At 37.5% G+C, this 18,993-nt stretch overlaps 1 protein-coding gene across 14 annotated transcripts in view; it reads left to right on the plus strand.

Moving 5' to 3' along the window:
• Positions 1-18,993, plus strand: part of KALRN (kalirin RhoGEF kinase) — a 934,437-nt gene that overhangs the window by 827,917 nt on the left and 87,527 nt on the right. For all 14 annotated transcript variants that reach the window (XM_074301431.1, XM_074301444.1, XM_074301430.1 and 11 more), the window contains 5 exons: positions 5,602-5,732; positions 13,871-13,937; positions 16,616-16,719; positions 16,935-17,004; positions 17,720-17,806. In XM_074301431.1, the coding sequence (XP_074157532.1) occupies positions 5,602-5,732; positions 13,871-13,937; positions 16,616-16,719; positions 16,935-17,004; positions 17,720-17,806 (459 nt within the window). The remainder of the gene's footprint in view (positions 1-5,601; positions 5,733-13,870; positions 13,938-16,615; positions 16,720-16,934; positions 17,005-17,719; positions 17,807-18,993) is intronic.

Below are 18,993 nucleotides of genomic sequence, written 5' to 3' on the forward strand. Positions count from 1 at the left end.
CATGTCTATGAGCTAATTTTAAAGTATATCAAGATATTTCTTCCCAACAACCTGGTGAGGGAAATAGTACAAGAACTCTCTCTATTTTACAGATGAAGCAATAAAGGCTCAGTGAAGATTAATGGACTTTCCTAGGGACAAAAATTCAACATTGGGGCTTTATTCTCCAAATCTAAAGTTTTTTCTCCTGTATCATAACACTTGCTCTTTCAAGAGGTTTTATTTTTTGAATGAATCCATTTTGTTTTGACATATATTAATAGATATTTATCAGCTAACATGTAATAAAAACATTTCTTTAAATTGTTAAATGAAATTGCTGAATAACATGACTGACTCTTAGGGTACATGTCACTTTACATACTTGACTTAGCATGAATAGAAATGAAGAATGTGTATTTTAACATATATAGTCTGGTCACTATGGTTCCCACGTGGGCTCCTGTATTGGACCTTGTGTCTTATTGCCATTTAACAATGTATTTATATCATTGTAGTGTGTATGTGTGTGTTTTCAGCTTCCTTCACTGACATCACTTCATATAAGTATTTCAGTGTTTCTCTGCATTCTACATACTTTTCATATTTTATTATATGATTTCCCCCCATTGCATTCATATAATACAGTTTAACCATTTCTCAATTATTGGACACCTTCTACTCCCAGCCTTTGAGTATTACACTACTGATTTGAATATTTTTATATGATCATTTTTGTCATGAATTTCCTTGAGGGCCAAAACCAGTAAATAATTTTTGGGTTAAATGGGAGGGAAATTTTAGTAACATTTCTTGCATAATTCCAAAATGATTTGTCAAACAGATTAATTCACAGCTTCATCAGCAGTAAATTAGGATGTTTCCCTTCCCAGCAATGATGAATTTTCTAGTCCTTTACCTTCATTACCATTTTCATTGGTGTGAGATGATAACTCAAGAGTTGTTATAATTTTTATTTCTCTGCCTAATAATGATTGTGAAAAGGTTTTCAGATGGTTGTTAATAGTTTACATTTATTCTTTTGAAAATTGTTCCATCGACAATTGGGGAATGTGTCTTAATATGAGATATATATGGAAATTCCCTATAGATTTTTGGAAGTCAGACATTTTATCATAGACATTTAATGCAAGAACTTTTCCCATTTGTATAATTCATTCTAATTCTAGCTGTATTGATTTTATCCATGAAAAAGCTTTTTGCCTTTATGTAATCAAGTGTCTACTTCATCTCTTGTAAAGGATAAAAGCTTTCAAAAATGTTTTATGCTTTTAAAGAAGTTGCTTCTTTGTAACCCTTCTTTGTAATAACCAGGTGCTTTGAAGCACAGCAAACTGATACATGGACCCAGTCTGCCAACTTGGGCTTCGTTACACTTCCATTGTCTACTACTTTTTACTCTGGGGTGGGAGTGAAGGGGCAAGTCTCATTAGCTTTCTGGAAGAAAAAAAAATTTACTTTTGTAAACAAAAGAAAGTAGATCATGAAAAAAAGGAGAGATAGGATTCAAATTTAATCCTAAAATAATTTTAATCTAACCAAATAGTGACAAACACAACTTCTCAGCCTTTTATTCTCAGCCTTTATTTCTTGGTCCAAATCTTCTCCAAAGAACTCCATGTGAAGATAACATTTCTGTATCTGGACCCCAAAAGATGCTTGCTCAAAGCTTGGGATGACAGGGTTCTGGGACTGCATTAACCTGAGAAGAATTCATGTAGCCTCTTTCTTGGAAGTCTCTTTTTCCAGCCTTTGATGTTCTGATGATGACTGATTTCCCTGCCCCTGCCAACATTCGATTATTCTACAAACCCACTCTTCAGGCTAGCCCTTCCCTTAGGATGAAAATTGGGTTTCTTCATATTTCATTCTAAGCAACTATTGCCTGGGCCTAGCCTCAGTTTGCTCGCTTGGCCCTTGACCCTTTCCCAGTATGACTTTCCCTTCCAGTGTTTAGGGTCTTTCTGTTCCATTTCCAAAATTTACACCTCCCACAGTCCTTTAACCACCTATCAAGTTCTAGTTTTTATCCTGAGGGTTCTTTTCATATTCTGCCTATTAGCAGAGCTGGAAATAATGGACATTCTATGAACCCAATAAACGGTTCATAATTTTTTCTTGACCTAGATTATTCATTCTGTGAAGGTTGTCCTGATGACTCATAGTCATCCTTAGGAATTAAAGTAGTCTGTTAGAAACTCATCCTAAAGTTTTATAAGATAATAAAGACTTTTAACAGGCAGTTTTAAAAAATACAGGCAATATCTACTCATACTAATATCTCTATGATTCCATAACCTTGGGTCATTTAACTTGGAGAAAGATCAGTGTAAGGGAAAAAGAACAGAAACAATACATCTTAAGTTTTAGGATTCTAGTAGTATTGTGATTTAGATCTAGAAGAAAACTGGGATGTTTCCATTAGAGGAGAGAAGAAATAAAGGCAAGATGATGGTGCTTTAACTTGCCTGGCACATGCTACCTCATATCTCTCCCTCAGGGTGCCTTGCAAACAAGGCTATGAGGTCAAGACAGATCCAAAGTGGTTTGACCAAGATCACAAAGCCGTCCTTGGTCCTCAGAGGTCATCTCATCTATCTCCTATCGGATTTGTTCTGCACTTAGCATACAGTAGGTTTCATAAACATTCTTGGATAAATTTGAGTGAGACAATTCGAGCTACTTCACATTGCTACTTGGAAAGCATTAGCCATCCTTAGTTTATTTTTGTTTGTTTGTTTCCATCTGGGCAGATTGATTATTTCTATCTCTTCCTTTATGTCTTCTGGTTTTCTTTGTGCATACCCTAAAGAGTCTTCTTCTTAGCTTACACTAGAAAAAGTTGAGCATAGAAGGTTTGAAATTGTTTTCTGAGGTGATGTCCTGAAATGCATCTTCACTGGGTTTTATTCACCAGTATTTCTATATATTATCAACACAGTCCATCAGCAAGAAATAGAAAGAGAAATTCCACTTAAAATAACTGCATACAACATAAAATATTTGGAAATCTACTTGCCAAAATAAACCCAGGAAGTATATGAATCCAATTACAAAACACTTTTCACACAAATAAAGTCAGATCAATTTAATTGGAGAAATATTAATTGTTCTTGGTAAGCTCAAACAATATAATAAAAATAACAATTCTATCTAAATTAATTTAATGCCACACCAATGAAACTACCAAAAATTTATTTTATAGAGCTATAAAAAATGCCAACAAAATTTATCTGGAAGAACAAAAGGTCAGAATACAAAGGGAATCGTAAAAAAAAAAAAATACACACAAAAAAATCCAACCAAACTTATGAAAAAAGGTAGCCATACCAGATCTCAAACTATATTACAAAGTGGTATTCATCAAAACAGTCTGGTACTGGCTAAGAAATAAAATGGCAGAACAATAGAATAATTAGATACACAAATTGGTCCTTTCTCCAAAAGGACCAATAACATCAGGAGGGCAATTTCTTGACTTGCAAATGGATTGGATTTAAGTGAAGCAGGGCTGTGCAAAATCATCAACCTCATTCTCCTCCAGAGTCATCTGAGTCCAGTGGCGAGACATAGGTCAAGATAGCTGCAGATGACCCAAATGAAATGGGAGACATTGACTTTTTAAAGCTTAGGTCTTTTGCAGATTTCATTTTGTCAAAGTCAACAGCCATTCAGTAATTGAAGGCTAAGTAAGAAATGAAGCAAAAGATGACCTAGTTTACCTACTCAAAAAAAAAAAAAAAATCAGTCTCAGAGGGGAAGACCTTCAGGGTTTCTGGCCAGAACAGAAGTAATTGCTATTTATACTCTCTCAGTGCCAAGTGAGGCTTGGGCCTGGACATATTACTGACCAATCAGTGAGAGTCAGAGTGATTTGGATCCAAGGCAAGGGTAGGGAATCTTTTTTCTGCCAAGGGACATTCAGCTATTTATAACATCATACACGGGTCATACAAAATTATCACCTTAAAAACTCACACAGCAGGAAGTTGTTGTGCCTACTTTTCAGCTTATCATTGCCTGTGGTTGCCTTAGCAAATGATTTCACAGGTCTTATGTGACCAGTAGGACAATTGTTTCCCACTCCTGGTCATAGTCAAGTAGCTCCATTTGAATCCCAATGGGCTTTATCAAAGCCTAATTTTCCAGAGCAGTATTTCAAGAAATCATAAATGATACTACTTGGGACAAACTTATTAATTGTCCCATCATTTCTCATATATAGAGAGAAGTCAAATTTTTAAGAATACAAGTCAGTCCCCAAGTGATAACAGCCAAAAGTTATGAGGAGCAGATGGCACAGTGGATAGACTGGAGTTAGTGAGACTTGAGTTCAAATTTGCCCTCAGATATAGGTATTCATATTCATTCAGACCCTGGACAAGTCACCTACTCCTGTTTGCCTCAGTTTTCTCATTTGTAAAATAAGTTGAAAAAGGAAATGGTAAATCATCCCAATATCTTTTCTAAGAAAATCCTAAATAGGATCACAAAGCGTTGGGCATGACTTGAAACGACTGAACAACAAAAGATATGAACAGAAAGTTTTCAGAAGAAAAAAAATCAAAATGCTCTAAATCATTATTGATTAGAGAAATGTGATTTAAAACAACTCTGAGTCTCTGGGACACTAATGCATTATTGGCGAAGTTTTGAACTGATCTAACCATTCTGAAGAACAACTTGGAACTATGCCCAAAGGCTATAAAACTGTGCTTACCCTTTAATCCAGCAATACCACTATTATGTCTATGTAAAAAAAATTAAAACAGGAAAAGAACAAAAATATTTATAGCAACTCTTTTTATGGTGGCAAAAAATGGAATTTAAGAGGATGCCCAACACTTGGGAAATGGTTGAACATGTTGTGGTATATAGTTGTGATCAGATACTATTGTGCTATAAGAAGTGATGAGCAAGAGGGAAAAACATGGGAAGTTTTATATGAACTGATGCAACATGAAGTGAGCAGAGCTAGGAGAACATTGCATGCAGTAAAAAAGCAATATTATGTGATAATAATCTGTGAATGATTTAGCTATTATCAGCAATATAGAAAGAAATTCTAAGCAATTCTGAAGGACTCATGATGAAAAATGCTTTCCACCTCCAGAGTAAGAACTGATAGAATCTGCATATAGATGGAAGCGAACTTCTTAAAACTTTCTTTTCCTTTTTTTTTTTGGGGGGGGGGGAGGGAGTGGGGGGAGGAGAAATGTGTTTTCTTATGCAATATGGCTAATATAGAAACATGTTTTACATGACTGCATATGTATAATCTACATCAAATTACTTGCCTTCTCAAGAAAAGGAGAGGAGAGGAAGGGAGAGAAAATTTGAAACAAAATATTTTAGAAAATAAATGTTAAAATGCTTTTTTATATATAAGAAATATTTAGTGAAATAGTAAAATATTGGGGGGATCATTTTTTGCTCCATTTTGTTGAAACTGCAAAATACTCAACTAAAAAGCTCCAAATGGGTTGTAATTTGGGGATGGATGGAAAGTTGGATGGGGGTGGGGTATGCAGTAAGAATGACTATGAAGTAACCCTACTCCAGGATACTTTTTTCTAAGAATGTATTTCCTTCTATTTTCAGAGCCTAGAAGGAGGTTCTTACCGAGGGAGCTTGAAAGACCCCACGGGTTGTCTGAATGAAGGGATGACTCCACCTACACCACCTCGGAACCTGGAAGAGGAGCAGAAAGCCAAAGCCCTCAGGGGCAGGATGTAAGTCAATGGTGACTGAGGGTGCTGAGAGTAGGGAGAGGGAAAGTGAGAATGTTTCTTTAGCATATTCCAAAGATTAGACAAAAAAAAAAAAAAAAAAAAAAAAGATATTTTCCAAAGTAAGTCACTGTGGAATAGATCCAGGTTGAGACTAGGGAGAATCTAGTACAGGAGGAGGTTCAACAAGAGGCTCCTTCAAATATTTCTTATACATATTTGAAATAATTTATTGACATCTTTTGGTTTTTTTATATAACCTACATTTCTAAATGTGTTTTTATATGCTCCTACCCAACAAGTTATCCTTGGAAACAATTATTTAAAAAGAGAAAAGGAAAAAAGTAGATCAGCAAAACTAGCCAACATATTTAGCTGAGTTTAATAGTACATGCAATGTTCAATATTATACACATCATCCCCTTCTATTGAAAGGCAGAGAGGAGGTACATTTTTCCCTCTCTTCTCCATGGCCACTTTTTTCATTATAATTACATAGTGTTCAATGTAAAGGCTCCTTTCTATTTGCATCAAAGTAGCTCATGTGTCTATTTTCTTTTGCTCAGCTTATTTCACTCATTTTCAGTTAATAAAAGTGTTCTTATAGTTCTCTGAATTCTTCATATTCCTTGTTTCTTATGCCATAGGAGTATTCCATTACACTTACGTATAACAATTTTGTTTAACAGAAGTGAATATTCTCAATACCAGAAACTTCTAATGCACACAGCATATAAGCATTTGTTTACTAATAAGTCAAGCTGTGTACTGCTCAGAAGGCTCAGGGGGTCTGCTGGGCCATAGATCCAAGAAACACATTTTCAAACTTTACCTGGAGCTACCAAGTGTCTTGGCCCAGTTCTGCAGGTGTCGTTCATTCCAAATAAAGTTATCATACACTTTCATACTTTTAAATATTGAGAGAGAGAGAAAGGAGAAAACGGAGAAGGGGGCAATAAAAGAGGAGAAAAAGGAAAAGAAGGAAGAAGAGGAGAAGAGGGGCCAGGGAAAGGAGGAGGAAGAAAAGGAAGAAGAGGATAAAGAGAAAGAAAGAGGAGGAAGAAAAAGGAGGAGGAGGAGAAAGGAGGAGGAGAAAGAGGAAGAAAAGGAGAAAGGGGATTTAGAGGAAAAGGAAAAGCAAAGGAAGGAAACGCAAAGGAAAAGGAGGAAGAGGAAGGCAAAGGAAAGGATGAGGAAAAGGAGGGGAAGAAGGACAAAGAAAGAGAAAGAGAAAAAAAGGAGGAAGATAGAAAAAGAGGAGGAGAAGGTAGAAAAGGAGAAGAATTGATGAATGATAATGATGATGATGATGATGATGATGATGGTGATGATGATGATACCTGAAGTTTAAAAATAAAGGATTCTTCAAGGCAGGTAGGTGGTGCAGTAGATAGAGCTCCAGCCCTGAAGTCAGGAGGACCTGAGTTCAAACCTGACCTTAGACACTTAACACTTCCTAGCTGTGTGACTCTGGGCAAGTCACTTAACCCCAATTGCCTCAGGAAAAAAAATTTTTTTTTTTTCAGAAAAAAAAAATTAAATAAGATTCTTTAAACTGGATTGGGAATGGGAATGTAGAATGTTGGTTAAACAGCAGCCTTTACTGGTATTGTTACTGCAACCCAGCCCTTGTAATTGTAAATACCCTTTTCTCTACCCAGAGAAAAGGAGAAGGAAATATGAGAAGTCCCAGGAGCAGTGACCATTGAGTCAAGAAATCCCCAGGCATGTGACAGAGTCCATGGAGATGCCAGGGAGTGGTTGATAACTGAAGTGAAAGACTAACATGGAAGAGGAAACTAGACGGGGATTCTAAATGCAGACAGGCTTTGTCCTAGCAATGTATAGTAATGCTTCCTTATATTCTAGGGCTGATAAGCAATATCTTCACCCTCAGTTTCTAGCTCATTACATTAAGGTTGTCAAACTCAAATAGAAGAAATATTGGCTTACAAAACCACAAACATTATCTGTGTTGTATTTTTTATTTATATTGTTAAACATTCTCCAAATACATTTTAATATTCTGGAGTCAAGTTTAGCATGTCTACATTAGGGAATCTTTTTCCCATGGGAACAAGCCATGATCCAATCTAATAAGTCATGTCATCGGTAAAAGATTATAAGATTATATAGCTCTCACAGCTTGCTCTGCACACGGGTTTAAAGGACTTGACATGAGCAAAAGAAAGAAAAAGTGTTAGTCCCATATCTGACATCACCTGAGTGGGAACTTGTCTAGTAAAGGGGAAGGATTTTCATGTCACTGTGCACAAACATCCTCCTTAGTGCTTTCCATAATAGAAGTGTTCCCAGAAAGTTGTACAGAAATTGAGTTTTATAAATAAAATTTTGATTTGGTAAACTAGGGCAGCTTTATATCACCTGAAAGTGAATTCTTTTGTACAGAAATTGAGTTTTATAAACAAAATTTTGATTTAAGTAAACTTGGAAACTTTGTATTATATGAGAGTGAAGTCCTTTGTATTACAAGTAATTCCCTCCAAATTTCCTTGGTTTTGTTATTTTAGATTTACTGGGTTTTCTCTAAGTATAAATTTCTTCATTTCCTATTTCTTGGTTTCTTCCTATGTAAAATGAGGCTATTTGTACCAGAGGGCTTCCCCTTAGTTCTAGAGATATGATGCTAGGTATATTTAATAACACAGGTTCTTGCTGATTCATCCTCTTCATTTTTCCTCATATAGCTCCTAGCCCCTCCTGAATATTTCTCAAGGTCACGTAGATGATGAAAGACAAACCTTTATTCATATTTTGACCTCAGGGAAACGGATGGTACACTTGTCTTGAAGCTAAAACATTTGGGGGCACCTCAGGCTCAGGGTGCCTTGGTACACTTAGCAGCATCAGTCACAGTTCTTAGGAACATGGGCCTATTGAGCTGAAAGGGCTCTTGAAAGGTCATTTAAATAACTGCCTGGTGTCCTGGTAAAGCTTTTTCTTCCAGACTTGTGAATATCTCTTGATTTTTCCATCCACCTTCCTCTCTGGGTCTCCTCCATGAAGAGAATTCATCTGATTGCTTGTTCCTCACACCTTCCTGACATGAACTTCTTTCCTTTTTCTATCCTAAATATATCCCACTGCAATGTAAGGCTAATTGGTCTTGTTCTGTCTCCAGTGGAAATAAAGGGATGTTCACTATTTTGACAGAATGACTTCATGGCAATTCAACTGGATATGAAGCATAATGGTACAATAGGAAAGGATTAGACATTCTGCTTGTTAATAGGGGCATGTGGGAAATAAGATACTGGACATGATCCAGTAGATGTAGATGGCAATGAGGGGTTAAAGGGTAGCTAGGTGGTGCAATAAGTAAAACAGGAGGACCTGAATTCAAATCTGTCCTCTGACAATTATTAGCAAGTCACTTAACCTTTGCCTGCCTCAGTTTACCCATCTGTAGAATAGGAATAATAATAGAGTAGTTCAAATGAGATGAAAATTGTAATGGGCAAAGAGTAAGTGCTCTGTAATCATTAGTTATATCCTTGTTATTAAATCTGTCCTCAGACACTTGTTAGCTGTGTAATCCTGGGCAAGTAATTTAACAATTGTCTGCCTCAGTTTCCCCATTTGTAAAATGGGGATAATAATAGAACTTATCTCTCAAAGTTGTTGCAAGGATCAAATGAATTAGTATTTGTGAAACACTTTACAAAGCTTAGATTATTAGAAAATGCTAGCTATTAAAAGGTTAGAGAAGCCACTGAGAAGGAAAGATCACAGAATCCTTGCCAGAAAGAATCTTTATTTGGTGTTTAGTAATTACTGTGCTAGAACTGGGGGAGATAAAGTGTAGATGATATCCCTGCCCTCCTGGAGTTTATAGTCTTGTAGCAGAGCATAGCACAGGCACTACTCTCTGTTGGTGGGGAAAGAGCTCTGATTTTGAAGTCAAAGAACCTGTTTGGATTCTTCACTCTGCCATTTTCAACCTGTGGGACTTGAAGCAACTCCCTTCACTGCTTTGATCTCAGTTTATTCATCTGGAAAATGAGGCTAGGTGAACCCTAAGGGCTTTCCCAGCTCTAGAGCTACGGTTTTGATGTAGGGTGAGTGTATCCCACAGGTATAAGCAAGTGTTAGGTAAGAGGGGAGACAAGGGCAAGGTTGTTACTCACTGCAGAAATCAGGGTCTCCTTCCCAAAGTTGCCCTTTGAGTCACAAGTAAGGGGTAGGCAAAGGAGAGAAAAGATGACAGGGATTTAGTGTAAGTACAACTATGGGGATTTAGTGCAAAATATATAGTATGTGAAAAGGAAAGGAAGAAAGGAAACAAGCATTTATTAGGTACCTATAATGTGCCAGGTACAGTGCCATATGCTATATAAGTACTTTGATCTTTAATCCTCATTACAACCCTTGGAAGTCAGCATTGTTATCCCATTTTAGAGTTAAATAATCTGATGCTGATAGAGATTAAGTGACTTATCTAAGGTGCTACAGCTAGCAAGTAGCTGAGGTCAGATTAAAAGTTGGGCCTTTCTGACTCCAGATCATGCCCTATGTCCTGCACCACTTAGCTACCTCTACTCCAGTTTGGTAGATTTATAAACTGAATACAAGATAAGGCAGGGTGGTTCCAAATTGAGCAAAGTCTTGGATGCCAGGTGAAGAACTTTGAACTTTACTTAATTGGCACTAGTTTAGGAGTGCTATAACTCACATCTAGTTTGTCTTAGTTTGGCAATGGTGTAAAGGCTTTTTTTAGGGGAGGCGAAGGGGGGGTTAGTAAGAGCATAAGAAACCTGTTAGTAAGCTATTAAAATAGTTCCAGCTGGTAGTAGTGACAGTGTGTGTGTGTCAGAATGGCAGCAAAGGAAAGAAATCGGAGAGAACAGATCCAAAAGTTTGTTAGAGTCAACAGAACTTAATAATCATTTGAATATGAGATATTAGAGGGAGGGGAAAATTAAAGAGAACTCCAAAGAGAACATAGGAGATACAAATCGATGGTACCACTGATGAAGTTAATGACTTCATGGTTTGGGAGTATAAATAGTCAACTAAGAGCCAGTACATGAAGACCATGATGAAGCAGAAAAAGTATTGGTTCTGCAGTCAGAGGAATTGTGTACGTATCTTGTCTTCTATGCTTAATACTTGTGTGACCTTGGACAAAGTCCTTTTCATCTCTAGACCTTGGACAAAGTCCTTTTCATCTCTTAGTTCTCAATTTTCTCATCTGTAAAATGGGAGAGTTGGGCTAAATAGCCTATACTTGAGAGGTTGTTTGGAAGTTCCTTTTATTTCTAAAATCCTTTGAACTTGATTTTGGACATTCTGGCTTGGAGGTTCCAATGGGACATCGAGATAGAGTTTGGCTTGTCAGTGAGAACTGTAGGTCCAGACAGAAGTCAGGGCTGGAAATGATAGATATACAAAGTCTGCATGTAGTTACTAGTTAGTGATGTGCAAATAAGAGAATAGAATGCTAATGAGGAGTTTAACTGGTCTGGATCATGGGAAAGTAGGTTTTATAATAGTGACACTCAAGAATAACTTATCCTTAAGAACAGAGCTTTGGAGGAATGGGTCTAAACTGCAGCTGGAGTGATCTGGGCAATGGAAGCACAGTAATTTCCACTTCTCAAATGGCCCTTACTTCCAGGACCAGACTTTAGGGAGACAGAACTTACCATTAGTAGAGGTCATTTGGCATTTAATCACGGATTTCCTAGTGGTATTTTTTTCTTTTCTTTTCTTTTCTTTTTTAATATTAAATAACCAAATATTTAAATGCAAATTTTACTTTTCAGTATATTATCTTCATTCTGTTGCATTATAAATACAGTAATTTACCTATAAAAGAGGCTTCTACAAATGCATATTGACTTGATTTGAATGAAACATCTCTTTCCCCAGAGAATTGAAAGGATTACTTAGGGATCCATCAGTTAGGGAGTAGCCCAGGGTGGAACTGCCTGGAGGCCAAAAACTATGGATTTCCCCTCTGGTTTGTCTGTAGGAGGACTTGTTACCACTTTCTAATAAACAGTCACCACTTTAAGTCCATTCTAGGACTTCTCTTCCTACTAAGGTATATTTAGATGCATTCATTCTTGTCATTTCCTTTCTGTGGTCTGAAACTTAGCCATCCCCATTCCTTTCACTGATAAAGAAAATCATCTTCCTTTCCCACCCTTCGCCTGTGGTTTCAGGCCTTGGCTGGTAGTAGGATCAAAGATCTCCAACAAGGAGGAAGCTCCTTATTTATAAATGAAGAAACGAAGGCCAAGGAGGCTTTCTTGTCCAAAATTATACAAGTAGTAAGTGTCAGAGGTAGGATTTGAATCCAGTATTTATAAATAATACAGAGCCATTGCTTCTGCCATGTCATACTCCCATAATTCTGTAATCCCATACCACTGGCTCCTGCAGTTCTAGTCTGTTTTGCAGAACAAATATTTCATAGATTGGCTTCCTAGATTAAGGAGAGCAGCGACCCTAGTCTACACTCTGAAATCTGACAGGACAGAATTTTGATTTTTCTCTGTCTTTTCATTAGATTCAGCTATTCAGTTGTCCAATTCCATGCTTAGCCAGCAAGGATGAGGTTTAGGTTAAAAAAAACTGCACAGTTCCCCCACACACACTACCTTCCAGCCACTACTCCTTAATTCTTGATTGGTTGTCTGGATGGAAAATATTACCTCTATCCGGAGAATTTAGAAACAACCTGGGAATCAGTCTGAATAATCCACTGAAAAGAAACCATCTTTGCATGGTGCAAAGCTTAGATCTTAAGACCCTGTTACTGCTGCTACTCCTTAGTGTTTTGTTTGTATCATTTAAATCTAGGTGTACATAACATTTCCAGTTAGAGAGATCAGAGGGGAGACAGAATCCCTCTTCTGCATTAGATCTCAATCCTAGATCTTTGGGGATTTCCTGGCGAGCTCCATAGATAAACTCTATCTTACTCTGGTGCTTCTTTTTTTTTTTTTTTTAATTTCACTTGTTGTCATTGAACCTAATTATCTTTTTAAAATAGTTATCAAACAGATCCTTTCCTTAGTGTCTGTCTGAATAACCAAAGAATGGAGCTTAAAAGAATGGTAAATATTCTAGTCATAGAATGGCAGAGCTAGAAGGGGCCTAAAGATCATCTAGACTAAACCCTTAACTACCCTGACTATGGGGACAGAATTTTCCAAATCTGAGGAAAAGCTAGAGCAAATTTACTGAGGTAGAAGATGGTGTGTTTATGTCTAAGGAATTTCAAAGCTGCTGGAACACAGAATACATGAAACAAATTAAAGTATAAAAAGACTGGAAAGATCGGAAGAGACCAAGTTATAAAGAGTCTTAAATATCAAACACAGTACTTTATATTTGAACCTGGGGGTAAATGGGGAGCCACTGGAGCTCATTAAGCAAAAAGGCAGGGAAAGAGACAGATGTGGTTCGAAAAGCAAATGTAAAAATGCCAAATGCTATAGAGTGAGAGAAGGGAGGAATCTAGCAATGGGGGAGTTGGGAAAAGTCTAGAGTTAGAGCTGGCATCTAAACTGAGCCTTAAAAAGGATCTAAGAGGTGAGAGTGAAAAAGATCAATTCGAGTATGGGAGGCAGTGGAGGTGAAAGCCAGAAAGAAATGAACTAGGAGACTAAATTTGGATCACAGTTGTGCCCTTCCTGGCTTTTCACTGATTAAGTTGTAGACTTTCTTAGCTATTTGTTTTATCTCTGTGGGCCTTATTTCCTCATACAAAAAAGACGGCATTGGATTGAGTAGTCTTCTAGCTCTAAAGTTTGTATGCTATAGATCTAGAGAAGATCTACATTTGGTATGGAAAAAAAACATATCCAAAGTTGTGAAAGAGAAAGAGAAAGTTCTTCCCACCTTGGGAAATCACCTTGGGAAATCACCTTGGTTAAATCATCAGCTCTAGTCATTTCAGTATGAAAAAACATCTTGGGGAATGTGAAGGTAGAGTAGATTTCCCTCCTTCCACCTTCTTTTAGATACTGTATAAAGAGAATTTTTCATTTTGTCATCAAAGTTCAAAGGTAATCATAACCCTGTGAATTTTAATGAGGAAGTTAAATGAGGAAAAAACATTTACCCTGAAGACTAATAGAAAATCTCAATGTTCTTGTTTTTTCTTTCAGGTTTGTCCTGAATGAGCTGGTCCAGACAGAGAAAGACTATGTTAAAGACCTGGGGATTGTGGTGGAGGTGAGTAGAGAAGCATAATTTGGTGTATTTGATCCCTGCGTATTTGAAAAATGTAGTTTGGATTTGTATTAGCAGCAAGTAAATAGCATATATTAATTATCAAATCTATGCATAAATCTTTAAGTTCCTCTTGACTGGCTCATTATGATGTTGTTCTGTATGTATGGTATTAGCAGAATATGTAAGAGAACATCTTTGTGGGAGAAAAAAGCCTTTCTTTTCTTCTCATGTTTACTGAGAATGTCCAATTATTAGCTTCCCTTTTGGAGTTAATGGGTGCCATTTGCTCTTCTGAGTAAAATCTATGAGGATCCCGGTGTGCATGGGGAGGGCACCATAGGACTTTAGAAGAATGGGCAAGGGAGAGAAGGCATAGAAAGAGTTGTATAGTATTCAACAGCTATGACATACAGGATAAATAGAATTAGGAAAAAATAGCTATAATATGCAGGATGGATAGAATTAGGAAAGAAAACAAAAGTACTTATTATTATTTATGTTAAATAAATTATCTTTTATGATTTCACATCATCCAAAGCAGATGGGTGCTATCATAATCTCCCTCTTATAGTTAAGGAAATTGAGGCAGATAGGTTAAATAATTTGCTGAGGGTCATAAGTGACTGAGACCAGATTTTAAACTTGGCTCTTCCTGACTCCTGAGCCATCATGCCTGGACTGTGTCACTGTATTTGCTACCTCTCTGCCTCTAATTAGGGATGCTAGTGGTCAGATACCCTAAATCCTAAGGTTGGGAAGAGGAGACCCAGTACCCAGCAATGTGGACTGATACCGCACATGCTGAACCCAAGAGAGCTGTCGTCATTCTTCTCTATGAAGCAGGAAAGCCATTTGGACTTTTCATTGTATTCTGCATAAAACTCATCAATGGAGTCTGTCTGAATTTACTTATTTATTCTTCCAACTACCATTTTGTCAACACCAACTGTAGTGTGATCAGGAGAAGACAGTCTTGAACTTGCCAAGAGGACATTGTAATTGCCAGGATCACTTTTTTTTTCTTTTATATTTACTTATCTCTGTACATGTTGATTTTCCCTGTAAGAACATAAGCTCCTTGAGGTCAGGGACTGTTTCATTTTTGTGTTTGTGATCTATATACCTAGTACAGTAGCTTAAGAACAAACAACAGTGCTCTCCCCATTGAAAGCAAATGATCTCAGCAAATTACATCAAGTGGTCCTCTGAACTGATAGACTATACAGCATTGAGACTGAAAGCCATGGTGACTATAATCTAGACCAGAGTTACTCATGACCCTATGTGAGGTCTCGTAACTGAATGTGGGGGTTGTGAAATTACTATTTATTATCAGTAAATGTTTGATTTGTATACCTATTTTATATACCTGTATACTTAGGGTTGCATAAAAAAAGAAAAAAACTTTGGGGTATAAAGGGATCAAAAATAGAAAAGTTTAAAAAACTATGCTTAAGAGCATAACTAACTGGGTAATTGAGACAGAGTTCCTGTTTATTGCCTGGATGTTTAAGTTGGCCATATAAATTAAACTTGAAAATAACAGTTTTTAGTCCTTTTTTGTGCTATGTTATTCAAGTTTCAAATACCTTCCTCTTCTCCCCGGTCCTTCAAGATGAAATCTATTCCCTGTTTCATATTCTTTTCATTTAACTTAGGTATAAAAATTAGCCCAGAGTATAGGTCAACCTGACTTTTTTTGCTTTGCAAAAATGTAGGCTTTGATTGAGATTTAGTGTCAGAGTCAGTACCACCAAAGCAGGCCTCTGAAGGTAAAATTGAATAATTCAGTTCCTAGAAGAGTCAAGCAAATTTCTTTGTGCTTCATTTCTTATCTACCAAATAGGAATATTATCACCTGCCCAACCCATTTCACCGAGCTGAAATGAGAGGATAGAAAAATAAAATACTTTACCTATTTAAAAGTAGTAATCTGACTTGAGTTATGACCTAAAAGAAAGAGAAAAACATAAAAATGCAAAAAAAAAAAAAATAAATAAAAAAATGGTGTAGTGAATAGAAGGAATAGGCCTGGAGTTAGGAAAACCTGAGTTCAAATCCAGCCTCAAACACTTATTGTGTGAATGAAACTAAGTTGTCTCAGTTTTCCTGACCTGTAAAAATCTTTCAGGATTGTTGTCAGGATCAGATGAGATAATGATTTTAAAGTACTTAGGCAGTGCCTGCCTGGTATACTGTAGGTACTTAATAGATGTGCCATTTATTTATGAAAATTAAAACTTCTCAAGTATTATTTAAATTTATTTTTTAATTTAAAAATAAAATTTTTCTAGTATTATTTTAATTTACTTTAAAATTATAAGCTTCTCAAGCATAGGGAGTAGGTTTTTTTGTATTTATTTATTACAATATGGGTACTTAATCAATGTTTATGGAATTGGATAGAAATGGGGGAGACCAAACACTCTGCCTTTGCCTTCTGACCTTGAAGCGGGCAGAGTGGAAGAGATTTGTAGAGAAAAGCCCTTCTTGAAGCAATCTTTCTCATGTACCATCTGAGTAAACTTTGTAGAACCATCTCCAAGTCAAGCGGAGGTGGGGACCGCCTAGACAGGTCTGAGCTTGAGCAGGGACTGTGATGTGGCCATGGACATGATCCAGATAGGCCGGTTTGCAGCCCTCTCTGAGAAAATAATCTGTTGACTTTGGCGCTGCAGGGATTCATGAAGAGAATAGAAGAAAAAGGAGTTCCTGAAGATATGCGAGGGAAAGACAAGATCGTGTTTGGCAATATTCATCAGATTTATGACTGGCATAAAGAGTAAGTGATCCATGATGTCACACACACACACACACACACACACACACACACAAAATGTGTCAGTCCTTGTGGTTTATTTAGACAAGGATGGCCATTACATCCAGTCTGGGTGAGGTAATGTGGGGCTCAAGGAGATTACTGGGAGTAATGTTTTTGTTAAAGAAATAAATAGTTCTGAATAATGGTCTGAATTTTTCTCCTCTTCTTCCTTTTAGTTTTTTCCTGGCTGAACTGGAGAAATGTATTCAGGAACAAGATCGGCTGGCACAACTTTTTATTAAGCATGTGAGTGTCCCTGGCACCCTTTCTCTTTTTCTCTTCTCCCCTGAGTTTTTCCACGATGTCATTTTAGAGAATGATTTAGACTAACAGTCTTATATTAGAACAAGAAGTCATCTCATCTGACCTATTCATTGAAGAGGAAATGAGATCTAAAGAAGTTAAGTGATTTGCCCAAAGTCTCATGGATTTACTCTCCTCATTTAGTTTTTTTGTTTAGTTAAAAGGGATTACTTATCCAATGATCTTGTGATGAAGAGAGCTATTTACGCCCAGAGACTGAATATGGATCACAACATAACATTCTCATTCTTTCTGTTGTTGTTTGCTTGCATTTTGTTTTCTTACTCATTTACTTTGCTTTTTGGTCTGATTTTTTTTTTTTTTTGTGCAGCAGGAGTATTGTATAAATATGTTTACACATATTGGATTTAATATATATTTTAACATGTATAACATATGTTGTAATCCAATGATTGCTTGCCATCTAGGGGAAGGGGGAGGGGAAGGAGAAGATCTGAAGCACAAGGCTATGAAAGGGTCAATGTTGAAAAATTATCCATGCATATGTTTTGAAATAAAAAGCTTTAAAAATGAAAAAAAAAATTAAATTAAAGGGATAACTTATCTGTAAGCTCCCCGAAGGTTCCTGCCTCCCCCCACAGAAAGGCTAGAGTAGTGTCTGGATAATCACAATGGTCATTCCTTCTGCCTTTTTCAGGAGCGGAAATTGCACATCTACGTGTGGTATTGTCAGAATAAACCCCGGTCAGAGTACATAGTCGCCGAATATGACGCCTACTTTGAAGTAAGCTGCCAGATGGGCTTGGTGGTAGAAGTCTTCGGCCAAGGGGATTTCTGATTCCTGTTTATGGGGATGCCTGTGGATCATCCCCATTCATTGTCATCCATCAGTGTGCAATCCCCCACGATTGTGTATATGAGCTGCATTTTTATTTGATAGATTAGGAAAGTGAGAGCCCTGCTTCTTAACATACACACACACACACACACACACACACACACACACACACACACAAGGAGAGGAGAGACAATCAGACAGACAGAGAAAGAGGGAGGGAGGGAGGGAAAAAGGGAAACAGAGCTGGGGGGGGGGGAGAGAGTGTGAGTGAGAGAGAGAGAGTGTGTGTGTGTGTGTGTGTGTGTGTGTGTGTATGTGTATAAGTGAGTTTTCCCTTTTAACAAAGAAACAGAGTTAAGCAAAATGAACTAACAGAATGAGTCCATCTGACAGTGTACCCACCATTTTGCACACATAGCCCCCCCCCCCCCCCTTCAAGAAGTAGGAGGAGATAATTCTGAAACTGGCCTAGCTTTTATAGAGGCTCTGGTGATTCTTCCTGTAATGCAGACCAGGTGACTTTTGCCCCAGTACTCTTTAGCATCTCTTTGACTCTTGGGAGTTCCCTTCTCCTCTGTCCTGGCCACAGAGACTCCTGGCTGCTTTTGTTCTTTTCTCATGCTTCTTCATGTTACTCTGTTAAAATGTGGTGATCCCAGAGCATCAGGGACTCCTAAGGGAGACATTGATCTCATAGAAGGAGCTGTCCTCTGCACCCTAGAAGACCCGAGCCGTCCTTCCAGCTTCATTCTCCATAGTATAAGACTCACTGAGTGTTAGGATTACTAAGTGAGAACTGAGGTTGTCTGGACAGTTACAAGGTGAGAACTCAGGTTGACTTGATAGAGGGGGCAAGCTCATTGGCTGGGGTGGTTCTTCCCAGAAGCCCTTGCATTATCCCACGCCCATTCTCTGGGAGAATAAAAGAGAGGACTCTCAGAGAAAGAAGAAGACTCTCTGAATTGCATCAGGCTTGACGGAGCTCTCTGCAGGAAGGGAAGTCACTTCTTTGGACAAGAGTTAACAGCAACTGCCTGGAGACAACGGTTCATTACAGGAAGAAGAATCTGTCGGAGAGATTTGAGTAGAAGACACAGCAGATCTCTTCCCAGAGAGCGATCCAGCAGCTTCTG

This window comes from Sminthopsis crassicaudata, chromosome 3, assembly GCF_048593235.1.
Source record: "Sminthopsis crassicaudata isolate SCR6 chromosome 3, ASM4859323v1, whole genome shotgun sequence".
Classification (NCBI taxonomy): Eukaryota; Metazoa; Chordata; class Mammalia; order Dasyuromorphia; family Dasyuridae; genus Sminthopsis; species Sminthopsis crassicaudata.